General features: G+C 45.0%; 1 protein-coding gene across 3 annotated transcripts in view; it reads right to left on the reverse strand.

Moving 5' to 3' along the window:
- Positions 1–1,015: 1,015 nt before the first annotated feature.
- Positions 1,016–20,635, reverse strand: part of LOC120936326 (thyroid adenoma-associated protein homolog) — an 82,453-nt gene continuing 62,833 nt past the window's right edge. For 2 of the 3 annotated variants that reach the window (XM_040348576.1, XM_040348584.1), the window contains 9 exons: positions 20,355–20,577; positions 19,940–20,167; positions 18,841–19,045; positions 18,543–18,740; positions 16,400–16,629; positions 5,776–5,961; positions 5,440–5,685; positions 2,271–2,479; positions 1,016–1,799 (listed from right to left, as the gene is read on the reverse strand). In XM_040348576.1, coding sequence (XP_040204510.1) covers positions 1,567–1,799; positions 2,271–2,479; positions 5,440–5,685; positions 5,776–5,961; positions 16,400–16,629; positions 18,543–18,740; positions 18,841–19,045; positions 19,940–20,167; positions 20,355–20,577 — 1,958 coding nt within the window. In that variant the 3' untranslated portion in view covers positions 1,016–1,566. The other variant, XM_040348591.1, reaches the window with a different exon arrangement.

A 20,635-nucleotide genomic window follows, 5' to 3' on the forward strand; every position in this document is an offset into this window, starting at 1 on the left:
TTACAGGATACTCATGCACCAGGGCAAACTATGGGAAAAGTTCCAAAAAAGGATCTCTGCTCAAAGCTAGAAGAAATAGACAAAAGGACACCAAGGGGTTGACTTACTAAAACTGGAGAGTGCAAAATCTGGTACAGCTCTGCAGAGAAGCTAAATCAGTTGTTTTATTTGGAAAAGCCTAATTGAACAAGCTGAAGTTAGAAGCCGATTGGCTATCATGCATAGCTGGACCAGATTTTGCACTCTTCAGTTTTAGTAAATCCAACCCCAAGAGTTTATCAAGAACACGCAAACCCTTTTTAGCCATAATTTTTAGCTTTAAGCCTAGGTTAACACTGACTGCGGAAATTAAATTGTGCGAGTTCCACTGAACTCGCACGATTACATTCCCACGTGTCAGTCCCAACTTCGAGGGCGATTTCCGAGAAATCTATGCGGGTTTCTGCAGATAATGGAAATCGCACCCTGAAAATCACCAAAAGTAGTACAGAAACTACTTTTGGAAACCAGGGCTCAAATCTCTGTCCGATTGAGGTATTCCCTACAAAGCTGAGAGGAAATATTAAGACACAAGTCCAATACATAATTTTAAGATAAAAATGAAGATCAAAATACTGCATTCATTAAAAAGTAAAAATATAATTTATTGTTAGCAACATGTTAAATACTATTAAAAACATGATTACTTTGTTGAATTTGTTCCAAGGCATAAAATATAGCTTTGATAACCGACACAAGAATTGGATCAATGCAGTTAGGCTCAAGTTTACAATAGAGGTTTTGATCATGTTGGCACATTTTTTTTATTTTTGAATACATGAAGTCTCACACACAGGTAAAAAAAAAAAAAAAGACAAAAGTCCATCCAGTTCAACCAATAAAAAAAATAAAACAATTAAATACAATCCCATATACACAATCCTCCACCCACAGTTGATGCAGAGGAAGGCAAAAAAACAAAAACAAAAAACAGCAAAGCATGCTCCAATTTGCTACAGCAGGGGAAATAATTCCTTCCTGATCCCCCGAGAGGCAATCGGATTTTCCCTGGATCAACTTTACCTATAAATGTCAGTACCCAGTTATATTATGACACAAGACCATTACATTTGTTGGGGTTCCTTACTGATCGACCATACCACCACATATATTACATACTAAAAGGCATTTCTCACTTTTAAAGATCCTTGAGACCTGCAATGGCCTCTAATGTCTACAGATGAATCAGATGCCTTGCTCATGAACGTATGTCCACTCTGCTGTGTACAGCACACGGATGAGGTCACTTCATAAAAGGTTTATTCCACCATATAAAAGATTCTTCTTTGTCAGACAAGATAGACTGTAATCTGATTTATGAGTACTGTAACTACATTACAAGGGGAATGTTAGAGCTAGAAATGATCATAAAATTATTAAGGACATCCTCACTGGGAGAGGAAGGCCATATATTATGGCTTTACGGTTCTTGGTGTGTTCTTTTAACATTAAGAAAAACAGGTTTACATACACTGAAAATATAAATATATTCAAGTTGCCCAAGTTTGTAGCTGTAGGGCAATGTCTCTAGAAAAGTTCAGTTTTCATCTTCATACTGGAATGTCCTAGGCCGTGTAAAGCCAGTTCCTCCTTTAGCTGAACTAGCTCCTCCCTTAGGGAGCCTAGAGTACACGGAGTGCCAACTTGGGTTAGTATTTCATGAGCTCTGAGAAGAAGCTCTCCTCGAATCAACAAACCTAAAACAGCAGAATGTACCTGGGAACATCCAGAAGCTGCAAGCCATGAAACACACAGGGAACCTGGAAATGGCAACAAGTGTTAGGAACAAACATTTTGCTAGTCAAATTCCACTTTTGTCCCCTACTATTGTGTAGTATATGGGAAAAATTTGGAGTTCCAATATCAGTGGGCTTGGATGACATTTATAATACTTATGAGTACCAATAAACAACCCCCAAACCCCTAGGATAATTAAAAACTTATACTGGCTGTTTTTTCCCCAGCCAAATGCTGGGTAATTAGATTGGGTAATTACTGGGGGTGATTGCAATACTTTATGTACACCCCAAGAACTTGCAACGTGAGTAAAAAGAGTGGGCTTGTTCATAAAAATATATATATATATATATATATATATATATATATATATATATATATATATATATATATATATATAATGTTCCACAGCTTTATTAACCCCAGGCTTCCAAATGTAATATTTAGTGTATGGCCAGCTTACATCGCACTTTACCTTTTATTATATAACTTACCATGCTGTTTTGTCCAACTGTGGTATTGTTTTAACTGCTCTTTTACCATTTCTGTTGTGGACTGCACCCACTGCAGCAAGACAGAGCACAAGGAAACTGTGCGCGACATGGCACTCATCAAGTCATAAAGCAATGGATGCAAGAGGGAGGAAAGGAAATTGGGATCTGCAAACATATTGGGTTTATCCTCCTCATATAGAGCAACAGATCTGTAAAAACACAAGAAGCACATCACAGATATTTTAGCAAAGAAATTAAAGCTGGAACACTGTTAAGCAGGGGGTCTAACCCTTTAGTTCCATCATATAAGTTATACAAGACTACCTACTCAGTGTTGCAGCTAGCAAACAGCCAGGGATGTGGGCAATAAAGAGAACCAGTTATTTGAGCAGCATAACAAAACACATTTTTAGGCAAACAATCATCTCTTATTGTGCTAAATGAAAACCATATTGCTAAAGTTAATGCTATTTGCATGTCATAACTAAACTTGAAAACTGCCATGTAGAATTATCCTATTTTGCCATTACTGGTAACTAGGGCTGAGCTGAACACCCCCTGATTCGGTTCGCAGCAGAAAATGCGAACAGGCAAAAATTTCATTCAAACATACGAACACCGTTAAAGTCTATGGGTCACGAACATGAAAAATCATAAGTGCTCATTTTAAAGGTTAATATGCAAGTTATTGTCAGAAAAAAAAGTGTTTGGGGACCCGGGTCCTGCCCCAGGGGAGATGCATCAATGCAAAAAAAAAAAAGTTTTAAAAACGGCCGTTTTGCCAGGAGCAGCGATTTTAACCACTTGCCGCCCGCCAATGACATATTGACGTTGATTGTAGAAGTGGTTGTAGAATCCTGACTGGACGTCATATGACGTCCTCAGGATTCTGAGCCGCTGCGCGCCCCCGGGGGCGCGCATCGCGGCGATCGTTGTTGCAGGGTGTCAGTCTGACACCCCGCAACACCGATCAAGGTAAAGAGTCTCTCACGGAGACTCTTTACCACGTGATCAGCCGTGTCCAATCACGGCTGATCACGATGTAAACAGGAAAAGCCAGTAATCGGCTCTTCCTCACTCGCGTCTGTCAGACGCGAGTAGAGGAGAGCCGATCGGCTGCTCCTGTGACAGGGGGGGGGGTTGTGCTGATCGATTATCAGCACAGCCCCCCCGAGGATGCCCACTGGACCACCAGGGATGCCCACTGGACCACCAGGGATTATAAAAATAAAGGTATGCCACCCTAGACCACCAGGGATGAGGACACAAAAAATGGATGCCAATCAGTGCCGCAATAGATGCCAATCAGTACCCACGATGGGCACCACTGATTGGCAGGCACTGATTGGCATCCATTAGTAAAACACATACAATAGTGCCCATCTATGCCCATCCGTGCCACCTATCAGTGCCCATCCGTGCCGCCTATCAGTGCCCAGCCGTGCTGCCTATCAGTGCCCAGCCGTGCCGACTATCCAAGCCCATCCATGCCGCCTATCAGTGCCTATCCATGCCGCCCATCAGTGCCGCATATTAGTGCCCATCAATGCCACCACATCAGTACCACCTCATCGCTGCCCATCAGTGACGCCCTGTCAGTGCAGTACCATCAGTGCCCATCAGTGAAGGAGAAAACGTACTTAACAAAGTTTTATGATAGAAACAAAAAAAAAAAACGTTTTTTTTTTCAAAATTTTCGGTCATTTTTTATTTTATTTTTTGCAGAAAATAAATATCCCAGAGGTAATCAAATACCACCAAAAGAAAGCTCTATTTGTGGGTACAAAATGATAAAAATTTAGTTTGAGTACAGTGTAGCATGACCGCGCAATTGTCATTCAAAGTGCAACAGCGCTAAAAGCTAAAAATTGGTCTGGGCGGGAAGGTGTATAAGTGCCCTGTATGGAAGTGGTTAATAATGCTTAAAGTAAAACAATAAAAGTAAAATATTCCTTTAAAATTTCGTACCTGGGGGGTGTCTATAGCATGCCTGTAAATTAGCAGGTGTTTATAATAGTCTATGCAAAAAAAATTATTTCTAAAGGAAAACTAGTCATTTAAAACTACTCGCGGCTATAATGAATTGTCGGGTCCCGGCAATACAGATCAAAGTAATTGAAAAAAAATAAAAATGCGTGGGGATCCCCCTGAATTCCATTACGAGGCCCTTCAGGTCTGGTATGGATATTAAGGGGAATCCTATGACAAATAAAAAAAGAAATGGCGTGGGGTTCCCCCCCAAAAATCCATACCAGATCCTTATTGGAGCACGCAACCTGGCAGGCAGCAGGAAAGGAGGGGGGACGAGAGAACATCATGGGCAGGATGTCCCCATATTGATGGGGACAAGGGCCTCAATCCCACAACTCTTGCCCGGTGGTTGTGAGGGTCTGCGGGCGGGGGGGCTTATCGGAATCTGGAAGCCCCTTTTAACAAAGGGGAACTCCAGATCCCGCCCCCCCCATGTGAATTGGTAAGGGGTACCCCTTATTGAACCCCAAGCATTTCACAAAAAAAAAAAAAGTGTGAAAATGTTAAAAAAAAAAAAACACGACAGGATTCCAGATTCCGATAAGCCCCTCCACCCGCAGACCCCCACAACCACTGTGCAAGGGGTTGTAGGGATGAGGCCTTTGTCCCCATCAACGGGGACATGTGGCCTGGTATGGTTCAGGAGGGGGGGCACCCTCTCGTCCCCCCTCTTTTCCTGTGGCCTGCCAGGTTGGGTGCTTGGATAAGGGTCTGGTATGAATTTTTGGGGGGAACCCCGCGCCATTTTTATTTAAAATTTGGTGTAGGGTTCCCTTAATATCCATACCAGACCTGAAGGGCCCCCACACATTTTTGTTTTTCAATGACTGATCTGTATTGCCAGGAACCGAGGATTCATTATAGCCGCGAGTAGTTTTAAATGACTTTTTTTCCCTTTAGAAATGTGATTTTGTGCAGAGACTGTTATAAACAGGACGCAAAACATACGCTACTTTACAGGCATACTATAGACACCCCCCCCCCCCCCCCGTACAAAATCTAAAGGAATATTTCACTTTTATTGTTTCACTTTAAGCATTATTAAAATCACTGCTAAATTTTGAGCATAGATACTCATTAAAGAACTGTTACCAGCTGCATTTACAGACTAAAGCAAGCACTATACTAAGACAATTACCTTTCATTAAGGAAGGATAGTACAATCTGCAGATCACATGAAGGCAGTTGATGTATTAGAGCATTAAAGGTCTCCTCATAGCCCCAGAAAAAGTCTCTCAGAAGTTCCAGGAGACACACAATTGCCCAGTCACTGTGGAAAGTTGTCTCAGGTGGCCGATTCAAGGCTGTCACAGCAAACCTTGTAGTAAATTCTCTAACACCCCTGTCCTCATCTTGCAGCAAATTCACTGCACATAATATGGCTCTAATGGAAAAACAAAGACAAGAGTGATGAAAAAAAAATACACCAATAGTGAGAACTTCTTACCTTACACCAATAGTGAGAACTTCTTACCTTACTGCCAGTTGTGCAAGCTTTGATGTACCACACTTGAGAGCTAGTCTCACCAGGTCGACTCCAACCAATTGAAGTGCATCTGCTGCAGCTAGCCGCAATTTTTCACAGGAAATGGCTGGGTCTGCATAAGCTGTGAGGATGGAGAGCCAGCGGGTAACCAGGGAGAGGTCATCCAGAACTTGACTACAAATCGAAAAATAGAAGCAGAAATGCAACCTAATTGGCAGTTATGCTTTTGGCAGAAAACCTTACAAAAAAAAAAAAAAATACAGAGCGGATAGCTAAATTGTGATAAATTAATTGTTCTAAAAATATACTTAACATTTGACATCTCAATGACTATGAATACATTGTCTTTCAGTGCTCCCTTTGCATTATACCTATGATTGCTGTACACAATACAGTACACATATTATGTCTTAACAGGTCGATATGATAGATAGATAACTAGTGTTTCTTTGTGCCGAGATGCAATTATATAAAATAAAAAAAATAAAACATTCCAAACTATCATGAAAGTTAAAGCGGTTATGATGTATTAAAGCAGAGTTGCAGTATTTTTTTTATTTTTAAAAAAAAGTCAGCAGCTACAAAAACTATAGCTGCCGATTTTTAATTGAAAACACACACACACACACACACACACACACACACACACACTCACTCACCCGTCCCATGTTCCAGCTGTGCACTCACCCCAGCGGTGTTCTCCCTCGGTGGTGCCGGCATCTTCACTATGAGCACATGGTCCTGAAGTCTTCTAGGACCAGTCATGTGTCCCAGAAGACTTTGGGAGGGAGAGGCCTAAGGCGATTGGAATGGAAGTGAGTGCAGGTACCTGTCAAGATTGGGTATCTTCTCTTCTCCCCAAAAGCTCAGTTTCACAAACAGAAGATGGGGAGGAGGCCTTAAAGTGGAAGTTGCTTTATATTGCAGATTACCAATCCTTACATATAGCAGCTACATTCGTTTTCCTTTTTTTTAAAGGCAGTTTCCCCCTTTATTTTCACCTGGTGAGCAGTTTGAGTGGTAAATGGTTTGTCTCAATCCTCTGAGAGGTACTTGCAATGATCAGATTTTTTTCCCCTTTATGTAAAATCTCTACACCAAAAAGGAAAAAAAGGTTGTTTGTTGTAACTGCTTATAAAGTGCAAGCTGGAGTTCAGCTTCAATTTGTTAGTCAAGTCTAAATCTGCTAGTCTAAAGCCCCATACACACGGTAGGACTTTTTTTGTATAATCAGTATTTATTGAAAAATTAAAAGGAAAACAGAAACATAAAAGGGGGAGGGGGAAGAGCATATAAGACAAAAGTCAGATACACCCAGCAGGTTATGATTACATAAAGATCCGGCCACGCAGGGCCGTCAAACAGTGGAGTTATATATCAAACAATGCACATTGTGTGAGCAGGTATGGACCGCCAGTGTCAGACGTAAACTCAGCCATGAGGGCCGGTCCAGCAGCCAACACCCTAAGGTCGTCCGCAGCCAGCCCGGCCCCCCCCCCGTAACATGGCGGCCACATGGGTCACAACCAGAGATGGTGTGGGAACGAACACCCAAGGTGTGATATCACGGAGGGGGAAGAGCTGAACTTTCCGCTAGACCACCCGAGCCCGGGTATGAGCCAGGAGGGAGATCTGCGCGAGAGCCCTGCCAACCCAGGCAAGCCACAGGGCTCAAGACCGAACCAGAAGCCCACGTCCGGGGCGGAGGGGGGGGGGGTACTGAGACCTCCAACTAACCACCCACCACCCCCCAGGTGAGCTCCGGGTCAGGGCCAGGGATCGGCAAAGGCCCCCAGGCGGGCTATGGGGTAAACCAAGGTCTAACAATGTGCTCGAACTAGCCCAACACCACACTCAACATTCTTAAGGAGTAACATCTCCATCACTGGTCACAAGCCGTAACAATAAAAGGGAGTAGACTTTGGGAGGGGAGAGGGTGAGAGGGAGATAAGGGTCTGGGAAAGAGAAGGAGCACAGGTAAGACATGCAGGGAGAAAGGGGAGGAGAGGGGAAGAGGGGGGGTAGAAAAAAAAAAAGAGTAGAGAGAGGAACAGTGCGTACCTTGTTAGTGAGAAAAATAAAACTTGTCCGCTTCCACACCGTGCGCTCCACTCCAACAACAAACATCAGTGCCGGACGGCCATCTCCTTAACCAAGTGCTGGTGGATCCAGCTGCTCCCCAGCGAGAGCTTGCAGCCTGCGAGTCTTAAGGGAGGGCTCCGCCAGTTCCAGCAAAGCCACGTCTAGACTAGAGGGGACAAAAACAGGGTCCGAGACATAGTCTGTCCACGGTGCCCACATGGTCATATGTCGGTCCTGGTGGTCGCGACAGGTCGCCACCCATCTCTCAGCCTCTCCGATGTCACTTACCGCCCGTATCCAATCCTCGCGACCAGGTACTCTAGACTGCCTCCAGTACACCGGAAGCAGCCTCCTGGCCGCATTGAGTAAGTGTGGAATTACACTCTTCTTATAGTGACTGAGAGGAATTGTTGGGACATGGAGAAGAAAGTGCACCGGAGAGAAGGGTATGTCAACCCCGGTGATCGTCAGTATCTGATCTTTAACGTCCGCCCAGAAGGGCTCAATCAGAGGGCAGCTCCACCATATGTGGATGAGTGTGCCCCTGTGCCAACACAGCCCGGACTCAGTTGGGTAAATACACGCCAAGTCCGCCGGCACATGGTACCAGCGAGACAATAGTTTAAAATTTGTCTCTTGTGTTTTAGAGTCCACAGAGGAAGAATGAGTGAGGCGGTATAGATGGGTCAGTTGTGCGTCCGTAAGGACCTGATCCAAATCTCTCTCCCATTTCCGTATGTAGGCGGGCACGGGCAGAGGGGCAGCAGAGCCCAGCAAACGGTAGAGTTCAGACACCAGGTGTGGGGTAGGTTCATCAGCAATGAACAGACCCTCAAACGGGGTGACAGAAGAGGGATCCCTTATCCTGTGGCCCTGTTTTTCAAAAAAGTGGTGTAGTTGCCTATACCGCCAGAAATTCATCCGTGGCCCCTGTCTCCCCGTCGGGAGGGTCTCGTAATCCAGGAGTTTACCATCCTTCATGAGGTTCCCGCAGCTGGCGTTCCCGTCCTCCACCCAAGGCCCAAAAAAGGCCATTTGCTCCCCCGGAGGGAACCAAAGGAAGCCACCTAATGGGGCCAGCGGCGACACAGGGGGAGACAATTTAAGCGAAACGTTCAGTCTATCCCAGAGCGCGAGCACATGGGTCGTCAATGGGGAGGTTGTCTCTGATAGACCTCTGTGTTCCCGCTGTAACCACGGTGCGTACGATAGGTTCCGCCCCGCAAGGCACTTCTCCAGATACCCAGAGCTTCGATTGAGAGTGGAAACGCCAGTTCAGTATCCTTTGGAGAGCAACTCCCCTATAATATCGTCTAATGTCAGGAAGTCCCAGCCCGCCCTCTGTCTTAGAGCGCTTTAACGTCTTGAGGGCTATTCGGGGCTTACGCGCGCTCCAGATAAATTCAGTCAGCATGCTAGAGAGGCGATCAAAGAACAATCTGGGCAATCTAATCGGGAGCATCTGGAAATAGAAAAGGATACGCGGTAGAATGTTCATCTTCACCACGTTCACCCGGCCAAACCAGGCGAAGGCAGTGCGAGTCCACTTAGTAAGATCATCTTTAATCGCAGCGAGCAAAGGGGGGAAGTTTGTCTTGTACAAGGCTTCATACCTATCCGTGAGTCGTACTCCCAGGTAGCGTAAGGATGTATTGGCCCACGAGAAAGGAAAGGCAGCCTTGAGTATGTTTGTTAGGTCTGGGGTCAAGTTAATAGGGAGGATCTCCGATTTGTCAAAATTTATTTTGAAATTGGATAGGGTGCCAAAGTAGTTAAGTTCCTTCAGCAGGACCGGCAACGAGAGCAGTGGGTTCGCGAGATGAAAAAGAACATCGTCAGCGTAAGCTGAGAGTTTATGTTCCGCATTCCCAACCTGCAAGCCCCTAATATCACCATTAGCCCGAACTGTACGGAGCAGGGGCTCCAGTACCAGAGCAAAGAGGAGGGGTGAGAGTGGGCACCCCTGCCTCGTGCCGTTCCTGATGGGGAAGCGGGAGGAGAGGGTACCATTCACCTTCACCTGTGCACATGGATCAGAGTACAGAGCCAAGACGGACGCCAACATACGGGGGCCCAAGCCCAAATGTTAAAGTACCTCCTGCAGGTATGACCAATCCACCCGGTCAAATGCCTTTTCGGCATCAGTGGAAATGATGAGGTAGGGCTGGGGGTCTGCACAGGTGCGAGCCCATTGAATGAGCTGAACCGCCCGTATGGAGTTGTCCCGCGCCTCCCTGCCCGGGATGAAGCCTGTCTGATCAAGGTGCACAAGTCCAGGCAACAGATGTTTGAGCCTATTGGCCAATATTTTCGCTAGGATCTTCACGTCTAAGTTAAGGAGCGAGATAGGGCGGTAACTCTGTGGGGCGGCGGGATCTTTGCCCTCCTTCGGGATCACAGTAATATGGGCTAGTAAAGCTTCCGGCGGAATTGCCGTACCCCCCGCTATAGAATTAAAGTAGCGCAATAGTGGGTTTTCCAAGTGGGAGAGAAAGGTCGCAAAGTATGCCTTGGTAAACCCGTCCGGGCCTGGGCTCTTCCCAGCGGGTAGAGACCCAATCGTCGATCTAAGTTCAATTAGGGTGATTGGTTGTTCTAAAGCTGAGGACTGGTCGTCCGTAAGCGAGGGGAATCCCGACGAGGTCAGGTAGTCACGAATCGCCTGACATTTCGCGGCCTGTGCCGAAGAGGAGAGGTCAGGGTTCAAATCATACAAAGCGGCGTAGTACTCCCGAAAGCCCGCTGCGATTTTAGAGGACAGCACCGTGGGAGTCCCCGAAGGGGAATTTAATTTATGAACATGCATCTGCGCCGTCCGTGTCCGGAGCGCCCGTGCTAGCATGCGACCGCACTTGTTCCCATGTTCGTAGAACCTATGGGACATGTGGCGGAAACGCTTGTGTGTCTGCCTGTCCAGAAGCCGCAGGAACAACTCCCGCAGTTCCGTCAGGGTACGCAGTGCCTCTGGGCCCCCCGTCGTTCAGCTTTCTGGAGGGCGGTGTACACCCTGTGAAAGTCCGCCATGCGTTCTCGCTTCAGCCGGGAGCCTTGAGAAATCAGTGCCCCCTTGATCACGGCCTTATGGGCCTCCCACAGCGTGCCCTCACTCACGTCAGCCGTGGAGTTCTCGGAAAAATAGTGGGACAAGGTGTCTGCGATTTCTCCCACCACCCCCGCGTCGTCTAGTAGGTTGTCATTCAGTCGCCATGTCCAGGATCGACGTGAACCCGAGGGTAAAGCAAAGACCGCCGACACCGGCGCATGGTCCGAGATGGTGATCTGTCCTATGGAGGCAGATCTCAAAAGCTCCAGGGTGTTCCGGTCCACATACAGGTGATCTATGCGGGTGTAGACGTCATGTACCTTAGAATAATAGCTAAAGTCGCGGTCAGACGGGTGTAGTGTTCGCCAGCTATCCGTCAGGAGGAGGGATTGGAGGGACTTACGGAAGTGTTTGAGGAACACGTAGGAATGTGTGGGTCTAGCATGAGAAGTGTCAAGTAAGGGGTCAGGGCTGACATTGAAGTCCCCCCCCAGGATCAGGAAGCCCTCCCTAAACTCGCCCAGACGTTCCAACATAGTGTCGAGGAACCCCAGCTGATTAACATTAGGGGCATAGATAGATGCGAACGTGTAGGTGTGCCCAGCCAGGGAGCCCTTCAGAAATACGTAGCGGCCTAGGGGGTCTATTCGGGTGTCAGTGGGCTGAAAGGGGCATGACCTGTGTATAGCTATTGCGGTACCCCTGGATTTAGGGGTTGGAGATGTACTAATAAACCACTGGCTAAAAAGGTGTTTAGGGAGCCTGGGTAGCGACTGTGGCGTAAAGTGGGTCTCTTGCAGGAAGACCACCTGCGTTTTGAGCCTCTTCAACTCCCACCAGAGCTTGCTGCGCTTGTGGGGGGAGCATAAGCCTCTAACATTGTAGGAGCTTACCTGTAGGGTGGCCATAGGTGTGTCCGGAGTGGATGGAGTCGCTGATAGATACGGGGCGCACGGTGTGGAAGGCGGAGCAGCAAGACGCACCTAGTAGAGAGAGGAGTAGGAGAAAGGCGAGGGGAGGAGAGAAGAAAAAGGGAGAAAAGGACAGATGGAAGAGTGGGAAGAGGGGAGACAAAATGACAAGCATCAATAGTCAGTAAATGCATAGTAAACACGGCAATAACAGTAAAAAATAAAAGGGGAGGGGGGGAAAGGCTGAGACCAAGCAGTCTGGCCAAGTCACTATGGACCCTGTCCGGGACCTCGATCCTTCACGGAGGGGGGGCCCGGACCCTAGTCCAAGATCCCAAAGGGGATCAGTACCCAAAAAACAAAAAAAGGGTAGCCTACTGGGGGAACGTGGCTAACACAACAAGAGGGAAAGGAGGGGGCGTCCGCCACCGGCCACCGCATCAGGCGTGGAGCGGTATGTAGGGGAGGAAAGGGAGCTAAGTGTCAAAGGTGGCAGTCCCAAGGGGTATAGGCAACAGGGAGCCCAAACAGTTGGGAATGGGCACATCGGTATAGGAATCAGCAAGCATCTCCGGCCGGAAAATGTCAGACGGGCACCATCAAAATCGTAGTGGGTTTTACCTCTCATCTTCTGCATTATACGGTCCTTAAGTGTGTATTTATGGAGTTTGCAGATGACATCTCTCGGGTTGTTCACGTCTTGCGACGGTGGTTTAAGAGCTCTGTGTGCGCGGTCAATCTCCACCGCAGCCGTAGCAGGCAGGCCTAAAATGTCCTTAAATATGTCTTCCAATGTAGGGGTTATATCCCTTGCTCCGGTCGCTTCAGGCAAGCCCCTTATCCTGATATTCGCCCTTCGGCTGCGGTTCTCCATGTCATCTAAATGACACAGCAAGGCCTCAATTTGATGGCTCTGGGCTGAACATTTCTCCTGTAGCTGCGAGATGACTGGGAGCACATCTTCTAGCTTCTGCTCCAGGGCTTCTACCCTATTGCCCAGATGGGTAGTGTCCGTCTTTAATTGGGCCACATCCTCTTTCAGGGCCCTCTCAACCCGGTCTGCAAAGCGCTCTAGGTCTGCTTTGGTGGGGAGGGCCCAAATATGGCGCCTGATGTCTGCGTCTTCCAGGGGGTCAGGCTCCTCCGAGAGGCCCAGGAGAGAGGAGGGCGAGTGCGGGGAGATCGGGCCGTCGGGTCACTCACCAGCGACGGAGAAGGCCCGGGGGAGCTTGGTTGCAGCTGGGATCGGGTCGTCGGAGCCTGCGAGGCTGGGGCAGCGCTCTGTGATCTCCCGGCCGGCGCCATCTTGGATGCCTCGCGGCTGCCTCTGGTCGGCTCCACGAGGAAGGAATCGAGCTGTCCCTGTCTCGAGCGGTCTCCCCGAGGGGTCTGCGGGGGTGCCCGGATCTTCTGCGACATGTCAGGGGACAAACGGCAGGCAATCCTCCCTTGTAGCTCAGGTTAGGTGCGGCGGTGAATCGGAGCGGCAGACACACGCGTCCTTACTCCTCCATAGCCAGGACACGCCCCCACGGTAGGACTTTTTGCCAACAAACTTCAAAATGAGCAGGTTTTCAAAAAAATCTGACCGTGTGTACGCTCCATCGGACAAACTTTTTTGGTTTTCAGCGGACAAAAGTTTGCTCTGCAAACAGACAAACTTTTCGGCAACAAAAGTCCTACGGTGCAAAGTCCAAAGTACAAACACGCATGCCCAGAACCAATGTTAAAATCAACCAACAATAGCAGAAGTTGACCAAAGGGTGGCGGTAAAGAGCAGAAAAAACATGTGATGTTGGGAAAGTTTGCAGAAAAGTCCTGCCGTGTGTATGCTATTGGTGTGCCCGGCCAATTCCCTTCATACAAAAATCCACGGAAAAGTTTGTTTGAAGTCCGATCGTGTGTCTCTGCCCAGACTGACAATACTGCTCTCTTCACTACTTCATCCAGAAACTTTGTTACTGGCTGGTAAGGATGAGCTCCAGCGTGTTCGCATGGTACACGTGCAGAGCCCGCCAGGAAGTCTGCACAGATACACAGATGGCTCCCGCTGCGGACAATCCAATGATGCGGGAGTCGGGGGCGTGGCCGAGTTCTGCTGTCTGTGTAGACGCAGCAGCAGTACACGGAAGTGCACCCATACGGGTTCTGAGGGAGAACGCTTCTCTGACGGGGCACTTGAGAAGAGGAGGAGCCAGGAGCGCCGCTAAGTGACCCCAGAAGAGGAGGATCAGGGCCACTCTGTGCAAAACCAACTGCACAGAGGAGGGTAGAATGGCATTTTTTTTTTTAAACAAAGACCTTTAACCGCTTGACCACTGCCCGCCGTCATTGGAAGACCCTCTTTTTCTGGGCAGATGTTATACGACGTCGCACCTTCACAAGCCACTAGGGTGCGCGCCACTGGGGACCTGATGCGTGTGCCCGATGGCGGCCGGGCACCCATGATTGACCAGTAACTGAGCAGGACCGTGGATCTGTGTGTGTAAACACACAGATCCACATCCTGTCAGGGAGAGGAGACCGATAGTGTGTCCCTTGTACATAGGGACAACCATCGGTCACCTCCCCCAGTCAGTCCCCTCTCCCCACAGTAAGAATCACTCCCTAGGGAACAAATTAACCCCTTGATCGCCCCCTAGTGTTAACCCCTTCGCTGTCAGTCATATTTATACAGTAATCAATGCATTTTTATAGCAGGGATCGCTGTATAAATGTGAATGATCCCAAAAATGTGTCAAAAGTGTCCGATGTGTCCACCGCAATATCGCAGTCACGATAAAAAAAAAATATATAAAAAAAAACGCTGATCGCCGCCATTACTAGTAAAACAAATAATAATGCTATAAAACTATCCCCTATTTGGTAGCTGCTATAACTTTTGCGCAAACCAATCAATACACGCTTATTGCGATTTTTTTTAACCAAAAATATGTAGAAGACTACGTATCAGCCTAAACCGAGGAAAAAATGTGTTTAAAAAAATAAAATAAATTTTTTTATTTATTATAGCAAAAAGTAAAAAAAATATTGTATTTTTTTTTTAATTTGTCCCTCTTTTTTTGTTTATAGCGCAATAAATAACAATAACAAATAACAAAAGAAAGCTCTATTTGTGGGGAAAAAATGATAAAAATGTCATTTGGGTACAGTGTTGCATGACTGCGCAATTGTCATTCAAAGTGTGACAGCGTTGAAAGCTGAAAAATGGCCTGGGCAGGAAGGGGGTGAAAGTGCCCTGTAGGCAAGTGGTTAAACATGCAAACATTATATTATTAAAAGCACAGCTAAAATCCTCACAAACCAAACCCATAGAAAATTACAAAACACTTCCTCTACCATGTAAGGGTCACAGAATTTTCAATAAATAGATAAAAAATTATACAAAACAAATAAGATTCACGTGGGATCTGTCTGCTTTTCTATGAAGATCCTGGTATTTAAATATAAACAAGGTAAACCAAATTGTATCATTATGCGGAATTTATAGCCAATTTCATATCAATAAGAACCCAAATGTAATCAGTATAATCAAGGCAAAATATCTTTGCATTGAGTCAGATAATAAAGATCAGAGTTGAAATGCAATGAAGATTATTTTTTTATACTTTTTGATAATTCTGTGAATGCATCTGGGGAAAAATTATAAAACTGTTTTTTTCTTAATTATTTTTAATGCATTCAGTTCGAGAATTCTAAACCACAATTTGTTTTTAAGATAAAACATTTTTTTTTAAGCTTTATAGTGCTTCTGTTTCTTATGAAGGAATAACAGCTTTCCATTTCATTCAGTTGTGGTTTTTACCATCGACTAGACCTAGTGTAGTACATGGTTCATTCCTTTCTCTTTTATGTAAATGGCCTAATTCCATACCTGAATTACTGAAAGCAGTTGAAACATACCTAAAAGGTCTTGTTCGCACGGATTTGTTCTTGCATGCCATTAGGGCCATGAACGTCACATTAGAAGTCATTAAATCATTTCAGAGCAATTTTCACTACTCATTATTACGTGCAAACCTTGCAGGACCTTCGAAGACTCTACTTTGGGGAAGGGGAGCACTGCCCAGGTCCTGTATAGTACAGCAAGGTCATCTGTTAGATATAAACCTGTCCGCAGGATCCAATGCTGGCCGATTACATTACAGGCCATCTCTGCTCTTGAATTTGAGGGCTGGGTACAGTCCCCTCTTGGCCTTCTAGCCATAGTGACTCATACATGAAGCCCTTCTCTACCCCAGCAGGGGCGTTAAAATTAATGGGAACTAAAGCCATCAAAAGGAGATCTTCAGAGAGATTTTAATACGTACATCCATCACCTAAGAACACTAGGTAAAACTGAGGCTTAGCTGAGCTAGGAGGGGTTATGCCTAGGTATGGAATTCTTGCCATTTTGGCTAGTGCCCATTAACTGTACTAACCCTGTTATTTTGAATTTGTAATTCCAGAGTCCTTCCAAAATGCATTTAAATTGTACACACACACTACACAGCTTACACATGCATTGGTGTAACTGCAATAGAAGTCTCTTCTTTGATTTCCTATTAACAAGCATCGGTATTAGACTTTTAGTTACCCATGTGCCAGCAGCAGACTGAGTGTGGAAAGTGCATATCCTTGGAGCTGAGGTCCTCCTTTTCTGGACTCTAGGAGTTGGAGGAGAACATTGGTACACTCAATGTTCTTGGGGTGCGGAGGGTGGTTAACAAGGAGAGAAGGACAGATTCTGTGCAGATGGACATAGCTCTCTAAATACAGACTGAGATTTAAATGGTGATCTTCTCCCAACATGGTGTATAATGTATTCTGGAATTTAAATATAAGCAAAATGTGATAAGAAAAGGAAAAGAACTACAAGGAATTAAAATAGAATTAAAGCAATTAACACAAATATGTACAAATAAAGCACTTTCCTTATATTCTTTAAAAGTGTTTATTGCAGATCTTCAACTAATTCACCCCAAATGTGACCATATTTATGAATTTAGTAGGACTGCCTAGAGACAAAAAATACTGCTGAATAATGCTATTTGACTTTTACTTTATTTACAACGCAATATTAAAAAAAAAAAAAAAAAAAACTGCTATATAAAACAGATCAGGTTAGTTTCTGCAAAATAATACATTCAAACAGTGGTGGCACAAAAGTACAATCGTTTGTCTCGCAAAGCATAAAACTAAAGTATGAGTAAGTTAGTAACCATATCTAAGACACTATACAAACATGAGACTGAGATACAAACATGCTTCAAACGAGCATCAATTCTTACACTTGCACAAAGTCAGGGATTTTGTGAGATTAGAGTCAGGTGTACGATTAACCAATTATGTCAAGCAGGTGTTAACGATCATCAATTTCATATGTAGGTTGTAACAGTCATTAACTGAAACAGAAACAGCTGTGGGAGGCTTAAAACTGGATGAGTTACTGCCAAACTCTGCTACTAAGGTGAGGTTTTGGAAGACCGTTTCATGTCACAGGCAAGACAAAAGGTAGTTATACTGCATCACCAAGGTCTTTCCCAGGAAAAGATTTTAAAGCGGACTGGGGTTTCAAGATGCGCTGTTCAAGCTCTTTTGAAAAAACACAAAAACATGCTGAGATTGGTGCAGTGGTCGGCCAAGGAAACGTAATAAAGCAGATGAAAGACGTATCATGCATCCCTTTAACAACAGAAGATGTCCAGCAAAGCCATCAGCACAGTACTGGCAGAAAGCTGTGGGAATTGTCCGAATGACATGGAAAGAAGATTAAGTGACTCAACTATGCAGGAAAACATAGAACTGGGGTGCAGAAAAATGTCACCAGGTGCTCTGGACAGATGAGTCAAAATTTAAAATATTTGACTGTAGCAGGAGGCAGTTTTTTTGAAGGGCTGGAGAGCGGTACAATGAGTGTCTGCAGGCCACAGTGAAGCATGGTGGATGTAGATTTGGTCAGGATCAATGGTGTCCTCAATGCTGAGAAATACAAGCAGATACTTATCCCATCATGCCATACAATCTGCAGCAGGACAATGACCGCAAACATAATACCAATGTCATTAAGAACTAACTTCAGCATAAAGAAGAATAAGGTGTCATGGAAGTGATGGTTTGGCCCCCACAGAGCCCTGATCTCATCATCAAGTCTGTCTGGGATTACATGAAGAAACGGAAGGATTTGAGGCAGCCTACATCCATAGAAGATCCGTGGTTAGTTCTCCAAGATGCTTGGAACAACCTACCTGCCAAGTTCCTTCAAAAACGGTGTGCAAGCATACCTAGAAGATTTGATGCTGTTTTGAAGGCAAAGGGTGATCAACACCAAATATTGATTTGGTTTTCTCTTCTGTTCATTTACTTTCCATTTTGTCAATCGTTAAAAATAATCTATCAACACGTCTATTTGTGGAAGCATTCTTCAGTTACAGCAATTTTTTACACCTGCCTAAAACTTTTGAACAGTATACGTATACACACACACACACACACACACACACACACACACACAATGCTGTGAAAAAGTATTTGCCCCCTTTCTGATTTGTGTTGGTGTTTTATACGCGATTCCCATTGACTTCTAGGACAAGCAGGACTTTGAGCATTTCATGAAATGCACAGTCTATTGTCAATGGGAGTGCACCTACAACTGTGTAAAAGGCATATAAAATAATGCTAAACCCAAACCGTAGCACACCAAGGAAAACCCGCTGTAGCACTTTTTTAATCCTTCATACCTGTAATATGTCTCTGAAGGAATGGCCCAGAGAAGTGGGAATATATCCTAACTGCTGATCATTCAACCACTTGAACACAGCTGTGTCTCTATCCAGCAGAAGATGGCACACATAACCAGAAGCTTTGGAGCCCACGGGGCTAGAAGCTTCACTGCAGAGATGCCGCACACATGCCTCATGGTAAGCCTCAGATCCTACCTGTATAAATAAAACATGACAACAATTTTAGAGACCGACAGACTGCCTTAATTTAAAAAAACAGTTAAATCTACTGGTTCCCTACTAAAAAGGCACTCACCTGTGTGAACGGCTCCTTTGCACTCAACTCCTTGCAGACAGCTGCCTGAACTTGCCTGGCAAAATCCTCTCCACAATGAGGTGACAACAGTGACAGTACATCCAGGAATGCATGCCTTATAAGTGGGCACTTCTGAACCGGGGACATAAGCCAGAACACTGGAAGAAGATGCTGGGCTACTTCCTCCTGTGCACTCTCTGAAATACTGAATTAAAAGAAAAAGACAGTAATTCAGGGAGGAAAATTCAATCATAGCTACTCAATACTGTAGGGAGTTGGATGTACAAGTAGCATCTATCTTTATTTTTTAAAAAATGGGAACCGATTTCTTTTTTTTTTTTTGGCCTGCTAAGCACCCAGCCTAACCGTAGCTTCTTGGTTCACCCATGATCTTCCACACAAATTTGGATAGAAAAAATGTACCAGCTTACTGGAAGTTTCTGGCGACTGATGCACACAGGCTTTGACACATCTGAACGCTCGTTTATTTCCCATACTCATCTAAAAACTTCAAAAGTGGTAATCATATCTGCTCTGTTTCTGAAAAAAAGGCAGGTACTGTATGACAATCATTATTAAAAAAGTGAGGGGTTGAAGTGTATGTTCCCACAATTCTTATTCCTGGTACATGTCTGTTGTACCATGTATTTGTGTTATAAAGTATTCTGTTCTTTGTCTTCTTTTGTGCTAAATTGCTGGTGATCCTGCCAGTCACACTGTTTTCCCATTTCAAACAGACCACACTAGGCACAGAAACACATCTTCCTTGCATGGTCAGTTTTCTGGCTTTGCTTTGTGCTCTGGATTGAGACAAGTACACACTATACAGGGATATGATTTGTTCATATTTCATGTCTGATGTTCACAACCACTTTAAAAAAAAAAAGAAAAGAAGGGCTGAGGCAATGCATTAAAATTTGCCCCCAATTTGTGTCAGTACTGTAAAATATTTAAAAAATCTGCACAATGTGTTTCTTTATTCCCAAGAAGTATAATTTGATTTGACACAATACCCAATTTCCCAAAACAAGAAAATGATTTATTTATTAAATGTGACAAAATAGTTAATCAAGTTGCACTCTGTAGCTTGAACACTCACCAATTTCCCTTTAGAACTGAAGATAACAAAGCATATATGTGCTGCAATTGTCCATGTAACATGTTGTGAGACACTCCTTCATTTCCTCGCGGAAGATCCAGTATCAGCTGAAGTAGTAAGTTATAACAATTCTTCTCCTGTACAACAGGCACAAGGGCTCGAGCAGCAGCAACACGCACTGCATAGATCGGATTATTTCTCAGATCCAATAAAGGCTCTATAAGACAGCTGACAGCAAACAATGTATCATAATAAAAGCACGTAACAAGAGTACAGATTTTAATCACTGCTCTGTTCAGTAGGGTAACAATTGTATTTCTGAGGGCAGTCTCCAGATCACAAAACTTACTGTATACAAGTGAAAAACACTCAATCTTGCATTCACAAAGTATATACACAAGAAATAAATAAGCACCTTGCATCAGCGTCTCCTCCAGGTTGTAGCTTGGCAAGAAGGGTGAGGATAGGATGTAAACTGGGGTGGAGCATTTTATTTTTTCTTGCCATATTCAATTCCCTTAACAGGACATCTAGCAGACCTGGAAATCGCCGTAGTAGAGCTCCGACATTCAGTGTGCTCTGCACTGTGCTATCCGTATCACTGCGGGATAACTCCAGCACGCCAACTGTGAGAGCAGCTGGATACAATGGGAATATGTTTATATTGTTATTGCTGTTCATTCACTTACACCATCC

The sequence above is a fragment of the Rana temporaria genome, chromosome 1 (assembly GCF_905171775.1).
Source record: "Rana temporaria chromosome 1, aRanTem1.1, whole genome shotgun sequence".
Lineage (NCBI taxonomy): Eukaryota > Metazoa > Chordata > Amphibia > Anura > Ranidae > Rana > Rana temporaria.